This window comes from Rhinichthys klamathensis, unplaced genomic scaffold (genome assembly GCF_029890125.1).
Source record: "Rhinichthys klamathensis goyatoka isolate OS25496 unplaced genomic scaffold, OSU_Roscu_1.1 h1tg000046l_1, whole genome shotgun sequence".
Lineage (NCBI taxonomy): Eukaryota > Metazoa > Chordata > Actinopteri > Cypriniformes > Leuciscidae > Rhinichthys > Rhinichthys klamathensis.
In genome coordinates, this window is record NW_026606593.1 from 615,361 (window position 1) to 633,733 (window position 18,373).

General features: G+C 39.6%; 1 protein-coding gene across 1 annotated transcript; it reads right to left on the reverse strand.

Moving 5' to 3' along the window:
• znf541 (zinc finger protein 541) lies at positions 1 to 17,535 on the reverse strand. The gene is made up of 14 exons (XM_056247274.1): positions 17,430 to 17,535; positions 17,119 to 17,335; positions 13,884 to 14,865; positions 13,760 to 13,806; positions 12,657 to 12,777; positions 12,430 to 12,561; positions 11,994 to 12,306; positions 11,848 to 11,893; positions 9,495 to 9,637; positions 3,512 to 3,615; positions 3,372 to 3,447; positions 3,016 to 3,104; positions 204 to 320; positions 1 to 81 (listed from the first exon to the last, which is right to left on the reverse strand). The coding sequence occupies exons 1-14, from the start codon at positions 17,533 to 17,535 to the stop codon at positions 25 to 27; spliced, it is 2,550 nt and encodes an 849-aa protein (XP_056103249.1). The 3' UTR covers positions 1 to 24.
• Between the last annotated feature and the right edge of the window lie 838 nt (positions 17,536 to 18,373).

Below are 18,373 nucleotides of genomic sequence, written 5' to 3' on the forward strand. Positions count from 1 at the left end.
GCCCTCAGCAGCTGTTGTCTTCTGTCACGCGTTTCCGTCTGTCTGCTCATGTTGGTGCACTTGGAAGCAATTGAACACCTTCTAGAAAATAGTAGTAACGAGGGCAATAGTAAATGAAGACAAATTCCACTATCATCTATTTAGATGATGTATATGCAAATGTAATAGCTAATAATGTGTTCATGTACTGAAATGAAACATACAGCATTCTCTCCACATCCATCCTTTTTATTGACGGCTCGACCACGTTGCTTTAACTTTTTCAGCTTCTTCATGTTATAGTAATACTCCACACACTGAGCTATTGATTTTGTCTGCAACTTAAAAACAAACATCAATTTAGTATTTAGAGACATTTATTATAGGGTTAGTTCACCTAAAAATCACCCTCACCCTCAAGTTTTCCAAACCTGTATGAATTTCTTTCTTCTGCTGAACACAAAAGATATTTTTAAGAAAGTTGGTAACCAAACAGTTTACGGACGCCAATGATGGAATATACCATGGAAGTCAATGAGGCCCATTAACTGTTTAATTACCGACATTCTTTAAAATATCTTCTTTTTTGTTCAACAGAAGAAAGAAATTAATTCAGGTTTGGAACAACCTGAGGGCAAATAAATGATGACAGAATTTTCATTTTGGGGTGAACTATCCATTTAAGGCAATAGAGTGCTGCGGGGATGATGTATTTTTCTAGGCCAACCCGGAAGTTAGCATCACCTTGGTTCCCTCGACAAAAATAGGATTTTTCCATTAGCTTTTGGATTACTGCAGAAAATAAGCCCTGTGACCAACAAAAGTTTGATTCTTGCACGTTTTGTTCATCAAGATAATCTTCAAAAATGAGCATAACTTTTATGAATTTTGAAGCCTAAATACAAGAGAGTGAATATAAACACAGGGTAGCAAAAGCAGTTGAGTAGTAGATGACTTTTCCTGTTCGGCATGATGTTAAATCCCCCCGACAACCTTTATAATCCCATTTAGACACTCGTTAGCAACAGTCTTTTAAGACAGGTAAAAAAAAATCACAAGTGGGGTGACTAATGTATTTTATGTCGAATAATAAAATGTGAAAATGTCTTGCTTGTGTTAACCATAGCCATTTAAAGTGCCCCTATTATGCTTTCATGTAGTGTGTAATATACAGTAACTGTTTGTGAATGTAAAAGATCAAAGTGCATGACAAATCAAGTTCCAGTCTAACTTCCTGTTACATACCTACGTACCGTAATTCCTCAAATAAAGACCGGGGCCTTTATTTACCTGAACTGCAGATGGTAGCCGGCTTTTATTTGAAGCAGGCTTTTATTAGAGGCAGGCCTTTATTTCTAATTCGCGATCCCCGCCCGCCCGCCAGCCAAGTTTCCATGGTGACGCGTCATGCTTGGCGCGTGTTCACCACAGCCAAAATAGCGCTGTATGACAGATGTAGCGCTTTTATTTCTAAATATTAACAAACTTGCTTACCATGTCATCAACTATCTTCTATTCTGACTCTCAAATCCGTGTAAGTGAGTTTGTTTTGTCGTTTAAAACCCTTTATAAATTATCTTGATATGTAACGTGAGATGGGCACCGCAGTTCAGAGATTCCTGTCTGTTGGATTTGTTACGTTACAGCGCGTGAATTCTTCAGTTTCTCCCGAAATACATGAAAGTAAGTGGCCGGTGAACTGGGAGAAGAATAGAGTAAACTTTATAGTTACTTACACTGTGTATCTGATATGAATAAAACACGTCGCCAAATATATTTGAATGGATTGTTATTGCTGCTTCCATAGACACCATTGTGTATTTTACAAACTATAAATGTATTGTTTTGCTATAAATCATATCTATTTAAATGTCTGAAACCTAAAATAAACATGTGGTTAAAAACACTGAATAGTTGTGATATGACAACCGCTGAGCGAGTCCGTCTTTGAGTGTACACTATTTTTTCCCCGGCCTTAATTTGAGACCGGCCTTTATTTGTCCGCGTTGACCACGCCCCCGGCCACTATCAGAGGCCCGGCGTTTATTTGAATACCGGTCTTTATTTGAGGAATTACGGTAACTAACAAATTTGCACAATGCCAGCCTATGGTCTTCATTGGCTGCCTGCAAACAAAGTCTCCTTTGACCCTCAAACACAAGTTGTAGCTGACTTGTGCTGGAATTGATACGTAAAAAAACAACAACCTCGTTACTGTTCGTATTACTGTGTATCAAGCGCTGAGGAAGCCTCTGGAGCTGAAATTCAGATATGGTAATGGTTGTTTAGTTTCCAACACGTGCTGTAAGCGGTAGACCAATCACAACAGACTGGGCCAATGCCATCTGACCAATCATAGTGCTATAGTGCTTTCACATGCTGCGTTTGCAGTGCGCAACTGATCCGCCGCTGTACCACAAACACATTTGAATTTCAAATCCAGAAGTTACCAGCTACTTTTATTTTAAAAAAGGTTTTGTCACCAGTGCGATTCTCTTTGTACACATTTACACTCTTTAATTGACGTTTAAATTCAATGCATTACTTCTATATAAAATATATATTTTGCTCAAGCAAGTGGTAACATTTAACCATGTAGCCTACTTATATTAAAATCACAAACATTTTATTATAATGCATAAAAGTCTAGTCTAGAAATGGCATACCAACCTGTGCTTTAAAAAAAAAAAATGTAAAAATCGAGAATCGAATCGAACCGTGACCTTAGAATCGAAAATGAAATCGAATCGAAGATTTGGAGAATCGTGACACCACTAATCATTATGCTACTCGTCCATCTTCATTTGTATTACGGATATGAATGATACATCAAATTTGAGGAAAGGTGTGCTATTACTTTTATAACCTATTAAACTTGTGATTTCCTGACAGTATCCAGTAAAACAGGAAAGTTCCATAGATTGACATTGAGCAAGGGACTTCGGCTATATCTAGAGACCAGAATATCACAGAGATATGGGGTGGGGTCTTGCACTAATTTAGGAATGACTTATTTTCTGAACTCAATGTTCATACCACATTATGAATCTGTTGAAAGTCCTTGTCATGGTCAACCAGAGCTTTCTTGAACACTTTCATCTCTTGAGCAGTCCACTGGTCTGACCCTGCCAATTAAAATGAGCAACATCAAGTTTATGAAGGACTTATGAGTTTTATTTATTTCATGGGAGTCCAGTTCTGCTCCTGGAGAACCATTTCCCTACAGAGTTTAACTAAAACACGCCTGTCTGGAAGTTTCTAGCAATCCTGATGACCTTGATTAGTTGTTTCAGGTGTGTTTAAGTAGGGTTGGAGTGAAACTCTGCTAGAAGGTGGCCCTGCAGGAACTGGACTGGACACCCGTGATGTATTTGTGTATTAAGAGCTTGTACCTGTGTAGTGGTAATCATTCAGCGGATGCCAGGAGGTCCGATAATCTCCTCTCATTAGCAGTAAATCCAGTGCTGCCTGAAAGTTGAATAACGTATTAAACATCTATAAATAAAACTCTCAGTGTGATGAATAAGCTCACCATTACGTTTCCTTGGACATCATGAAGGCAGTGGAGAGCGAGTTCGATGTTGGTGCCTCCTCCGGGTAGCACACTGGAACAACACATGTCTATAAGCTCTGTGACTGAAGCACAAAAATGATGCGTGATCAGTTTTAACCTTTTGCACATGCTAAAAGAAAAAAAAGCAGTGAGCTGGGTTTAACCTTTATGTAAGATTGTGGCCAAAACTGGTACTGCAATCACTTTCAAATTACTATAGAGTGGTGTATCCCCTCCCCCTCCTCCCTGACTCGAGGTTGCCAGATGGGCTGCAGGATCCAGCAGGAACGTGACGAGCTGCAGCTGTGGTAACTAGAGAAGAGCTGGCAACCCGGATGCCGCAACACTACTGACTTCATGATTGGTAGATAGGTGGAGGGTGGAGCATCAGACCCAAACACAACATGACAACATCAACATCAGTTGAGGGCTGCAACTTCACTTTTTAAATGACAATATCCTGGCTGGACTACTGTTGTCAGTGATATAAGTATTTGAAATGTACATGATTTCTTAATGTCTAGTGACATATCAGGGCCATTTTATGATTAGTTGAAATACATTTCTTACATACAGCTCCTTTAACAAGGTTCAAATGTCATTTTGGAAAAACATGGTTACATGTTGGGCCTCATTTACAAACTTTTGCGCAGAAACCGTCCTACATCTGAAACTCCTCGGTGGCAAGGCACCGGGGGTGGATGAGATCCGCCCTGAGTACCTCAAGTCTCTGGATGTTGTGGGGCTGTCTTGGCTGACACGCCTCTGCAGCATCGCGTGGCGGTCGGGGACAGTGCCTCTGGGATGGCAGACCGGGGTGGTGGTCCCTCTTTTTAAGAAGGGGGACCGGAGGGTGTGTTCCAACTACAGGGGGATCACACTTCTCAGCCTCCCTGGGAAAGTCTATGCCAGGGTACTGGAGAGGAGAATACGGCCGATAGTGGAACCTCGGATTCAGGAGGAACAGTGCGGTTTTCGTCCAGGCCGTGGAACACTGGACCAGCTCTATACCCTCTACAGCAGGGGTTCTCAAAGTTTTGATAGGTGAGGGCCAATTTAGGAACCCAACATTGAACTGAGGGCCGCCAAAGTGGCGGGGGAGAAAACGAAGAAAAAAAAACTGAAAAGAAAACCCCATTTGAAATTATTTTAATGACCAGGTTGCATCTCTACAGTTTACATTAGTTGCAATTAACACATTTTAATTCATAACTGAGGCTAAACCTGGCAAAACTTGTGAAAATTTTGGGGGGGAGAGAAAGAAACTTTTAAAATAGAAGCTTACCAAACAAGTCATCATCATCATGCATTTCTATCATTGCTTGTCAGTCGCGTTTCCATTATTGCAGATTTGCATATTTTTATCTATCTTTTTTAACCCGTAACTGAAAAACGAAAAATGAACGGTTGTTGTCTTTTTAAAACGCAAAGTTGAACAAAATTTTAATTTGAACTGGCTTCACCAACTGCTGCGCAAAAAAGTAAATATCGACAGACTTTTTCAGATTTTTGTTTAAATGACTTTTTGCCCCTTTAAATATTCACAAATTAATATGGAAAACATGTCGATTTTACTGGTTTTCTAAGGCCAAATTAGAACCTGGAATTTATATTTTTCCCGCAGTGATGAATGAGAAGAGTCATATAGCCTGTACGTGTCTGATCTAGCCTGATTTATAGGTGAGTTATAGGCTAATGATAATAAATGCGTCTGAAAAAACAGCGAGGCATTTTAATTGTTTATTAATAAACTATTGTTTTCTAAGTGTCGGCTAAAAACATATCTCCATCTCCGCTGTTAAGCAGATGCGCTTTTAGAGAGAAATCCACCTTTCATACGGATTACATAATCAGGTATTTGCTTTCGATTCGAGTTTGTTTGTTTAAAAGTGCACATTTTAAGCTTTAGCCTACATAGGCTATATTTTGTTTCAGTTCTCGCGCTCCAGTTCACGGAGATCATGAAAGCGCGTAGTAGCCTAGGCTACTGATTGTTTTATTTTATTTTACAAAAGCACGTTTTCTTGTTATGAGTTTACACAAATAAAAGTAGTTGCGAATAATGCATTATTATTTTCTGTATGACCAGAAATGATAGACTAGTTTAAGTTGTTTCCACTGTTGATAGGAAAATGCAAGTGTTCGCGCCCGCGAACATTTTGAAAGGTAATGGAAACGCGGCTATTAATAAGCTTGACATTGTTAAGATTATTATTAAGTCACATTGAATATTGATTAGGCCCTACTTGGTCAACATACCCTTTTAAATTGCAATGGGATTTGTGGTGCTGGTTTCGGTTGGCCACGATTCCTATTCCTGTGTAGACAACCACTGTTCCTGGTGGCCTTGGGAGTGAGGTCAAGTGCGATCGATCGGTCGGACCATGTAATTACCGCTTATGCCTATGGATGCCGCTAAACACCACTAAACGGAGATATTCATTTTTTCAAAGCAATAGTTTTAACAGTTTTACAGATGTTATCGCGGGCCGCCAGAAATGTTTCGGCGGGCCGCCATTGGCCCGCGGGCCGCACTTTGAGAACCTATGCTCTACAGGGTGCTGGAGGGTTCATGGGAGTTTGCCCAACCAGTCCACATGTGTTTTGTGGATTTGGAGAAGGCATTCGACTGTGTCCCCCGAGGCGGCCTGTGGAGGGTGCTCCGGGAGTATGGGGTCCCGGGTCCTTTGCTAAGGGCTGTCCGGTCCCTGTATGACCGAAGCAGGAGCTTGGTTCGCATTGCCGGTAGTAAGTCAGACTTCTTCCTGACACGGCATGTTGGACTCCGGCAGGGCTGCCCTTTGTCGCCGGTTCTGTTCATAATTTTTATGGACAGAATTTCTAGGCGCAGCCAGGGGCCGGAGGGTGTCAGGTTTGGGGACCACGCGATTTCGTCTCTGCTCTTTGCGGATGATGTTGTCGTGTTGGCCCCCTCACACCAGGACCTTCAGCATGCAGTGGGACGGTTTGCAGCCGAGTGTGAAGCGGCTGGGATGAGAATCAGCGCCTCCAAATCCGAGGCCATGGTCCTCAGTCGGAAAAGGGCGGCTTGCTCACTTCAGGTTGGTGGAGAGATCCTTCCTCAAGTGGAGGAGTTTAAGTATCTTGGGGTTTTGTTCACGAGTGAGGGAAGGATGGAACGGGAGATTGACAGACGGATCGGTGCAGCTTCTGCAGTAATGCGGTCGATGTACCGGTCTGTTGTGGTGAAGAAAGAGCTGAGCCGTAAGGCAAAGCTCTCGATTTACCGGTCAATCTACGTTCCTACTCTCACCTATGGTCATGAGCTTTGGGTCATGACCGAAAGGACAAGATCCCGGATACAGGCGGCCGAAATGAGCTTTCTCCGCAGGGTGGCTGGGCGATCCCTTAGAGATAGGGTGAGAAGCTCGGTCACTCGAGAGGAGCTCAGAGTAGAGCCGCTGCTCCTCCACATCGAGAGGGGTCAGCTGAGGTGGCTCGGGCATCTGTTTCGGATGCCTCCTGGACGCCTTCCCGGTGAGGTGTTCCGGGCACGTCCCACTGGGAGGAGACCCCGGGGAAGACCTAGGACACGCTGGAGAGACTATGTCTCCCGGCTGGCCTGGGAACGCCTCGGTGTCCCCCCGGAAGAGCTGGAGGAAGTGTCCAGGGAGAGGGAAGTCTGGGCATCTCTGCTTAGACTGCTGCCCCCGCAACCCGGCCCCGGATAAGCGGAAGAAGATGGATAGATGGTCCTACATCTGATCTTACAATAATTTCTCAAATGTGCGTACATGTGATTCTGAGAACGAACGTATGCACAAAAAAATGTGAGTACGCCTCTCTTCCAGAAGTGATATTTATAAATTGCAAACGATCTTGAAATTGTGCGCAAGCTGAATGGTTTCAGATCTCCGCTTTGTAAACACCTAATGTCATTAACATATAAAAGAGCACCAGTCAGCATCCAAATCATTTACTTGAGAATTGCAAGCAACCAGAATTGCATAAATTTTTATAAATATGAGCATTAACACGGATTTTAACGTATGCACACTTTAAGATTAAATCTGTGCGTACTCACGTTTTATAAATGAGGCCCCCAGTGTCTAAACCTGTGGTTCTCAAGTCAACCTTTTGGGCCCCATTATCCACAACAATATTGAAAGGCCTTGAGACTTTTTTCAATTGTTCAAGATTTAATGGAGAAGGATTAAAACAAATATTTTGTACTCAAAATGTGTACCCCATGTAGGGGTGGGCGCTATACCGGTATGAACGTGAATACCGGTATTATGTTGTGCCATGATATGGATTTTGCGATACCGAGGATACCGTATTCATAAATAAAAATTTTGCAGTTATATTGTTTTGTTCAATTTGGTAGCCAACTCTTTACAACTGTTAACACTAATGACGATACAGAATCGAATACGCTGTTTAAGGAAATGGCTGATTTGGCGCTTCATGCGTGAAGTTGCTGAGGCGATTAACCGCTGTCCTGTGACGCGTTCAATGAAGGACCGTAACGTAGAACACATCGCTAGTGCTAAGCGGCTGTTCATAAAGGATGCATCTTTTGCGGTGGAATGGGAAATAACAAGGTAATGAGACGCAAGTTTGACTTTTAACTGGAGCGCAGCATTTTTAGAATGGCGTTTCATTTGCGAGACGCGGGTGCAACACCAAAACAAGTTCGTCAAGCACAAAAAAACGTTAAAGTTCTAGGCTACTGTGTGTTTGAGATGTCATGTTTTCATGAAGGTTGAAAGCTGCTGTTATTATCTTTGTTTTTACAAAACATTTACTGCTAATAATATTATCCACGTGGAGACATTTCCCCGCAATGTAACGTTAGGCTATGAATAACAGGACACGACACACACATAAGCGCGCGCATACACACGACACACACTGGTCCACTATCTTTGTGGGGACTCTCCATAGACGTAATGGGGTTTATACTGTACAAACTGTAGGCCTTTATTCTGTCTCCTTACACTAATGAATTAGTTTGTATGAAAATTTTCATTGTTTTTTTCTTGTATACTTTTAAGTTCTATTTATTTGGTGCTTTGTTCAATCTCAAACCATTATTTTATTTTTATTATTAAGATGTCTGCATAAGAGTTAACTGTAATCTGTGCAAACATTAAACTTAAATTAAACGTCTCGCTTTGGTCTACACTGGAAGTGTTCTGCTCGCTCTGCTAAAGCTAAACTATAATTACTAAAGCTGAAACTAAATAAAATAAAAACTATATAGAAATGTGTTTGCAAAATAAAACTAAATAAAAACTAACAAAACCATTAATGAAACTAGCTAAAACTAAACTGAAATTTAAAGCAAAATTGAAAACGATATTAAAATAAAAACTAATTTAAAAAAGCAAAACTATAACAACAGATATTCCCGGAGACAGAGCACACCCGAAGACGGCTCTCACTCAGAAATCAATAAAGTCTTCATTCGCTGCCGGTTCTCATTATGACAAGACGAGCAAAAAGTGGAAAGACATAACAAGTGCATTCAGGCCTACCTCATGTTGCATGTTTGCATTTTTTGAGAAAAAAAAAAGCAAAAAAAAAAAAAAAAACATTTCAGGTCTATGTCCAATGAAATGCCTCACCTGTTTCTAGTTATCTACTGTTAAAATACATATTTTGCCTGTAATTTAACTAAGGTGTACTAAAATGTGATTCCAATTTTTTTTCTCATATCGCGATATAATATCGATATCGTCCGGACAGTGAAAAATATCGTGATATGAATTTTTGCTCATATCGCCCACCCCTAACCCCATGACAACTAAAAAATATATATATTCATTAAAAATGCCTATGGAGACTATAATTTACAGGGTTTTTTTCAGGACTAGAAATCACATTTAACATTAGGCTTTCTCATTTGGCTTTTTAAGACAGTTGTTGAGGAGGTTTGAACTTGTTTTGGATTATTTCAGTTCTTGCTTTGGACAGACCCAAATAAAGGTGTGTTTACCCCTTTGCTGTGTCTCTGTGTTGGTAGAGAGATCTTTCCAAGGAGTCCAGACGAGCTGAGCAGGGTGTTCTTCATAAAGTGTGTAGAGCGTGTCACGCACTGGGGGGATCTCTGCTTGAAACCGCGAACCCACGTTAATCCTCCTAAAGGACACAGGACAAACTCTTAAGATCATTCAGTAAAGTGTACCCAAACTTTTGGCTGGTATTTATAAAAAGTAGTATTTTGCAATAATAAATCAAAGCTTTTGTTGCCACAAAAAAACGTTTCTAGGGACCTGAGATAATATAATTAATAATTAATTAATAAAAAGATCATAAACTAAAAACTTGAATAATTGAATATGAATGATTTTATAGAGGACCTATTATACCCCTTTACAAAGTCTTTATTTTGTTTTTGCGGTCTACTAAAATAGGTTTTCATTCTTGAATTTAAAAAAAAATATGTATATGTATATATTTGACATATTTGACATTGTTGCAGCACCTTTCTTCGCAGTCTGTCAGTAATGCTCTGGGGTCTCATTTATAAAGCGTGCGTACGCCCAAAACGGGGCTGGAAACGTATGTACGCCAGTTTCCACGCAAAGGTTGTGATCTATAAAAAACAAACTTGACGGGAGAATGTGCGCACCTTTAAGCAAACTTTGAGCCGTGCGTACGCACGTTTTGGAGACGGAGCAGTTTGGCGACACCAATGGTGAGCTGGAGCTGTCTTTTTGGTCACTTTTAGACCGAAAATCTAAAGAAAATTATACATACAGTATACAGAAAGATAATACAAATATAATTTCACTCACCAAGCCTATCACATGAAGCAAACATCCATCCCTATTTAAATGTCCATCCCTTTGTTCTTTAGTGAAACTGACGCAGCCTATCTAAAACCGTAAATCTTCATTATAATCATAAATACAGTGTTCTGTGAAATATGTTCACAATAACAGTTTAAATAATTAAGTGTAAGTATGTAAATAACTGTAAGTATGTTTTACTTCTGATATAAACATTTAGATTAAATACGCCAATTCTGATTAATGGAGTTAGACACTCAAAGTAGGCCTACATGAAATCATTACTGAGAAGTTACAACATTTTTTTATATTCAATAAATGGAAATATTTGTTGTGGATGCAATGCTTTCAAACACTTTTTCTCTGGCATGCTGTGTTTTAATGTTTTAACTACAGAGATAATTGTTTATCATGATAGCAGATTGTCTGAGAAAAGTTTCGTGCAAATAATGCACTACAAGGTCTATCTGTTTCCATTAAAAATATAAATCAATTAAAAATACTTTTTGGCCAGTGGAAAAGATTGAGAAAAACTTTCTCTGAAATGTATTTTACACTATTTGATTTATTTATTCAAAAACAAGGCAAGGATATAGACTACTAAATTATTTTTTATTAATGTAGCCTAACTAATGTGACGGCACATCCGTATTTCATATTTTCCAAATGTCTTGTACCGTTAAATATGTTATCACGTGGATGAATAATCATATGCAAATGATATGCAGATGAGGATATGCATAGTAAAACTAGGCGTTATAATCTCCATATCTGGTTGTTTCGGGGAGGAGACGTGTGTGCGCACAATCTTCCGCTGACTTGGATTTATAAAGTGAATTCTGCGCAGGTTCTGGCGTACGCACGGTTGTATAAGTCAGAATATTTGTTTGCGTACGCCATTTTTGGCTTTCGGACGCACGTACACTTTTAGTAAGGATCCTACGCACAGTTTTATAAATGAGACCCCTGGGCTGCGTTTCCCAAACTATGGACGCAAGTTCCGCCTTTACCAACACAATTCAACGGAACTTGCGACAATATTTGTCTAACAATGCTTTTGGGAAATGCACCCCTGTTCAGTTCCTATCTCTATGAAGCCCCTCCTTCCAAAAAGTGCAATGAGCACTGATTGGTCGGCTGGATCAGTGTGTTGTGATTGGTCAACCACTTTAAACATGTTTCGGAAATGCCACGCCCCATGTTAGATCCGGGGTGGAAAAAACAGCGTCTCTTGGTTAGTAGTGTGCAACAACACGCTACTAACGCATTTCAACCAGACCTCTCCCCCTTTATATTGCATATGCCTTGAATGGGAATTATTTAAATGAGGAATACTGTAACATACGTTCCCTGAAGAAAACTCAAGACTACACTCGAGGCGTTTCAGGGAGTTCAGAAACAGTGCGCACTGATATAGAGAATAACTCTCTTTGGAGAGACTTTGTGCTTTGTAACTTTGCAGACAGTTTTCATGCTCAAACAGCAACATTAAGACAGTTGAAAATGTAAAAAAAAAGCATAATAGGTCTTCTTTAATACAAATGTAGAGTGACTCACGGCCTTATGTTGACGACTGTGTTGTCAATTGGGAAGGGGGCGCCATCTGTAGGGTTTCAAAGTTACAATTATTTGGCAGGAAGTTGGAACAAAAAAAAGGATCTAATAAATCGAACTAAAGCTGAAATCACGGGTTTAGGGCTCACCGAGGGTGTTAGGTGGATGATACTGCGGCAGGCTTTTAGAGTAGAGGCCTGTCCCAGGACGAAGAGGGCTCAGCATGGGCTGAGGGGTGTAGGGATGAAACCGAGGGCTTAGCAGGTGGTCTGACAGATAGGTTGGCGAGCGCAGCTGGCTGGGGTAACCAAGGCATCTCTGCAAACCCTGGGTTTCCTGATCCTGGGCCCACTGTGGTGAAGAAGAGCGAGGCAGAGGTGGACTGGGGATGATCAGGTGCTTTAAAGGGTCAGGACAACGAGACCTCTTAGATGCACCTTTACGAGTTTGTGATCTCTCAGCCTATGGAAGATATTTAGTGGTTAGTGCATGATCGCCTTTTAAACTATCCCTGAGCGATGATAAAAAAAGCCAACTTATGATATTCACTGTTAATTGTTATTATGTTATCAACTACAACATTACTTGATGTGTGGAAGCTTGGGGGTCTAAAACGTCTGTGACAGAGACTGGGACAGACACAGGCATGATCAGTGGGGATAGGATTGTCCCTTTGGACTTTTGCTTTTTTCCTGAATTGCCCCTCTGTCCTTCATCCTGTGAGAGAAAAATAAATTAGATATAGTTAATGCAAATATTGTGCTGATTTTCATGTTTTAAGTTCACAATAATACTTGAATTAATGTCAGCACCAGCGTTGAGGGAGACGGCTGTGAATTATGTTTCTCCTTTGTTCCAACAGAGGAAAGAGCTTCTTGAGAACAAGAGGGCTGCGATCGAGCTCTGCGTACAGATGAAGTTCTTTTATATGTTCTGCAGGAAACAAACCAGAGTAAAACTTAAGTGATTTTATCGTAGACCTTCTGATTCAGATTATAAATCTTTGTGTTCGGTCTGCTAGAAAATGATGAAAAAATGCTGTGTCAGCAGCTATTTAACAGAATAGTTCCCCGAAAATGACTTTCACAAAACACAAAGAAATGTTCATGCTGCTTTTTTCCATACTATGAACGCATATAGAGAGACTAGCAGCTGTTGAGCTCCAAAACCGACAAAGAAGCACTATATAATTAGTGTGAATGTTTTTTTGTTTTTATTTTTATTAATACTTCTATTCAGCATGGCTGCATTAAATTTATCAAGTGACTGTAAAGTGTAAACACAGTTTTCATATATAATAATCTGATAATAATCAGAAATGTTTCTTGAACAGCAAATCAAAGAATATTTGCAATATTACTGTTTTTAAAGCATTTTGATCAAATAAATGCAGAATTAGCATACGAGATTTTTCAAAAACATTTTACAAACCTTACTGACCCCAACCTTTTGAACAGTAGTGTATATAATAATGTATCATTTTCCAAATTTGCACTATTCAGATATAGATTATGCATCATAATATTGATCTGTTCATTGGTGGTTAATTTGGAGACATTTGTACTCTAATAGGGGTAATCATTGAAATCATACATTTTTTATTTAGATAAAATAATTTTTAAAAAATCCTTTCTCAGTAATCATGACTGGCAAGAAAGGAATGAAATTAATTGGTGAAAAGATGTCATATGTCAGCTGTGAGCAGAGGACTACTGTTTAACTTGCTATTCCGTATGTGTTTGACAGAAGAAATGTTCATGACGGTGAGGTGACGGTAAATGATGATGAAAATTTTCATTTTTAGTTTGACTATCCTTTTCAGAACATGGATCTCTAATAACTTAATACAGCTTTTTAAAGTTGGGTGAAATAACCATAACATCTCAAAAATGTTGCTTTCACTCCATTTTCTAACCTGCAACCAGAGCTTGGTTCCTCTCCTGTTGATTTCCTAATGGACTCCTGCATAATGAAATGCAAAATATTGATTATTTCTTCAAAAAAGTATCACATATAGAAAAAAGTGGTATGCTGTGTACCTTTTGTAAAAATGGGTTGCCTAGATAAGTGCTGAAGGATGCAAGCGCCACCTGACTAGGTGAAACGAGGTACAAAGAGCGTGAACGTTTATGACAACTGGGCTGAGGAACAGGCAGTGGAGGAGCTGGGACATCAGACGAGACGTCCTTAGACTTCCTCTTCCTGCTGTTGGGTAATGGTGCATGAGGAGGAGGAGAAGGAAGTGCAGGATCAGGAAGGTTACAATCAAAATCACTTTTCGGTTCAGGGCACAATAAGGCAGGTTGAGTAAAACTGGAAAAGGAGTGGCGTCGCTTTAACTTGTTCAGAGGTTTGGGGTCTTTCAGACTGTGTTTCAGCAGGATTGGACAATGCTTCTTGGGGCCGACTGAAGCTGGTGGTCTCGTGGGGCGGCCCACGCTGGAGGTCGCTGTAAGGTTCGGCTGAAATGAAAGCATCTCTTTCCATTCTTCAGGGTAAGACTCAGGGAAATCAATATTGCTTTCCAAACCAAGAACATGAAATGGATTCTGTGAAAGCACAGGATTTTCTTCAACAGCGTCGAGACCTAAAGTCCACTGGGTTGAGTTGAGCATCTTGGCGCTTTCTTCAACCTTATACGATTCACTGGCAGTCGCTAAAGTCCAGCTTTCCTGGTGTGTTGAGCGTTTTACCTGAGCGCGATGGGTGTCTTCTGCATAGCACCCCAACCCAAGCTTGGGTCTTCCAGAATAACTGGGCTCTTTTAGCACAGGAGCTAAAACAGGCTTTGGTTGAGCGCTGAAGAGGCCGCGCGCCGCACGATTAACCGTAGGCTCCCACGGCGAGGCCGGCAGGTCATAGTTGTAAGCGTAGCTGGTGGAGGAGGGAGACGTGAGGTGGAGTCCATGTCGAGACGCACAGTGATGTTTTAGGGAGTTTTTGTCACTGTAGGTTTTGTGGCAGCCAGATTGAGTGCAGTGATATGTCTTCCTCTTGTGGTGGGTCATCCTGTGGGAAGTGCTATGGAGAAATAAGGAGACAATGACACTGAAAAAAAGGATTTGTATACAATGCAATTTCGATTTGTTTACCTTTGACTAACTGTACACCCTGTCATTTGGTAAGTGATGAAATTGGATCAGTTATTTCAGACAGTGTAAGAAATATCCAGTAAATTTACAAGAATGGTTTTGAGCCAGTTATTTATATCTTTTGCTCTAGTGTGTAAGTAGGAAATATCAGTTTACATTTCCAAATATTCATTTTGCCATTAATTGTAATAATCCAGAAAATGCAGTCTGACAACAGCCGGTATGATCCACTGGGAGATCTGATCTCATTACCTTTATCAATCAATCCACCTGGGATCACATGAAGAAACAGAAAAAACTGAGACAGACTAAATCCAGAAGAACTGCGGCAACATTTCCAAGACGCTTGAAGAAACCGTCCTGCAAAGCTACCTGAAAAACTATGTGCAAGTATACTGAGGACAAAAGCTGTTTTAAACACAAAGGGTGGTCACACCAAATAATGATTTGATTTAGTTAATAGAAGTTAATTGTAAAATAAAATCTATTTATGGAATTATTTTTTAAAGCATCCTCACTTTAAAGCATTTTAACATAAGTGCCTAAAACTTTTTACAGTACTGTGGCTTGGTAGGAAGGTTTCCTCAAGCGTCTTGGAGACGTTTCCGCAGTTCTTCTCGATTTAGTTTGTCTCAGTTTTTTCTATTTCTTCATGTAATCACAGATGGACTCGATGATGAGATCAGATCTTCGTGTGGAGCACCGGCTGTTGTCCTACTGACACACTAGAGCAAAAGATATAAATAACTAGCTTAAAACCATTTTTTGAGGGTGAAAATACTAACGTGCCAAAGACTTTTGCACAATACTGTACATAGGGATGGCCCACTGGCCCGGGACTAGCGTGAGAGTGTTTTGGATCAGTGTTGTGGCGCAACTGTAGAATTGTACATCTATTTTACAACGTCATGTGAGATTTGCTATGAAGTTAATAGTGAACGAGTAAAGGTGCGAGTATATCTATTTTATTATATCTTGCAGACAAAAAGATTTGGTTTTCTGTGGTGTATTCCATATTGATGCACTAAATTCTGATTGTTCGTCGCCAAAATAATGTTAAACTTATGGTGGGGAAGCTACTAACCAATCAGTAATGTTTTGCATTGCATGCCATCATTTTTTAGTATAATGAATTTATGGAGTTACGATATAATTATAGCTGTATTATTTCCAGCTTGTTACAAATTTCCTATTTTTATGACAAACAAACAAACAAACATGATTTTGTGACAAAACACACTTAATATAAAATATTAATCACCAAAAATATTAATCATTTTCGAAAAAATACATTTTTAATAAAAAATTAAAATGTATTCATTTGTTGGTGTGGTCAGTAAAACTGAACAAATCCTTATGGACCCTTTTCACAATTCCGGGCTTTTCAGAAGCGAAACTCATCACAGTAGGGTAAACTTATGTAGCGGTGAATGGGAGATAGCTAAGGTCTATCATAACATCCCGTTGAGGTAGTAAATGACATGCATGATAGGCATTATTGTATTTTATACATTATTATAAAACGGTTAGTTCCAATCCTTGATTCTGATTGGTCAATAGCTGTGCTTTATTCATGATAAAGCACGGCTATGACCGCTTCACCCAACGGTTCTATTTATCACTGCGCAACACTGCAGTTCCTATGTTGTTTCTATTTGAGCTTTCATGCATATTACACATTGGAACGTTGTTGCTGTTCACGGTCAGGGACTTTTTTTTCTAGCAGAAGGAAGGCTTTTAGTGATTTTACTTCATGAAAGTTGCACTAATACATTTTTTTTTTCTTTAATATTTTTATTGTGTGGTAACCGTTTTATAAAAGCAATAAGGTACTCGAGGTAAGTCCTGTATCGTGAATAAGTAACGGCTCAGCCGTTACTTATTCACGATACAGCACAGCCTCTCGTAGCTTATTGCTTACGTACATATGCTCACTCGAAGCCACTTAATCCTTTACTCATTCACTATTCACTTAATAGTAAATGTCACATGGGGTTGTACTGTACTAGTGTATTATTTATATTTCAATAACTTTTTTTGTTTTAATTTTTTAATATTATTTTAATCATGTTTATTTAGTTAGTTAATTTAAACCTTATTTTTATTTATTTATTTTTGATGGCCATATTTGAATAAATGGCCATAACTGAATCACTGAGATGCCAGCACATGTGATACTTACAGCTGATGATAGTTTTTAAATGCTCTCTGACAGACGCTGCAGATATGTGGCCCTTCATGTCTGTGGATCAAGAGGTGTGTTTTAAGAGCACAGCTGGTTTTAAACTCTTTCCTGCACACACGGCACTTATTCACAGAGACACTGGATCTCAGCTCAGCATCCTCTGTGTTAGGACGGACAGAGGTTAAAGGGCATAATGTGGAGGTCTTTCTGCTTTCTGTATAAAATGAGAAAGGCATAAATTCTGTTTTGGACATTCAGAAAGTCACAAAAACAGGAACAGCTTAGCTTCAACGTGCTATTTCTCTTACTTGAATCAGGCCTGGAGTCTAGCCACAGTTCTGGATCTATGATTGGCAGGTCTGATGATGGCGAGAGCATGGAGACACTCAGATCTGAGGGGTTTCCCATCTCCATCACCAACTCAGTAGGATCCCTGTTGTACAGTGGAGAAATAAAATTCAGTAATTTGGAAACATTTCTTATTATATAACAAGCGAAAAATCACGTTTCACGAACGCAATGCTGCGGGCTAAGATAAAAAATATTTGCAATCACTTCAAGAATGTGAATGTGTTAAAAGGACATTAATTGTAGATTAAACAACTATTCATTTCTGGATGTTAATTATCTATCAGTCTGAAGTCATATAACACACAACAAAAATTAATCGGAAGTGAACTGAACATCGTAACGTTAACGTAAAGCAAAATTAGCAAGTGCAAAATCATAACACTAAATGTAAAACACTGAACTTAATCCGATGTAAATGCACGCTATAAATGAGTGTTTACATGTTTATCAAGTTATCTCCGTGTCCCGTCGAAAGTTTGCTGATTATTTGGAAAAATTATTTGCAGAAACGTCACAGAGCGCAGCCAGCAAGCTAAGCAGATTTAGCGGTTACTTTTTTTAATTCAATTGATCGATTCAAAGAACCGATTCAATAGTTCAATTAATTTCTGACTCATGCGCATTAGGAAAATACACGAATCGCATTCGCGATGAGATCATTGCGCTTTTATAATGCTACACAATATTATAGCCTAATTTGTGGTTATTAGTGTGAATTAATGTGTTCAAGTCCTGTCAGTTATTATCTTATCTTATACGTAAAGTTAAGTTGATGTGCATCTCTCTCTATCTGTCTAACCAGCCCGATCTCATGAAAGCGCGTATCTATACCACGAATTCTCGTGCCATTTATACGCCAAAAATAGTTTTTGCGTGCATATCTGATATAGGCCTACGCAGT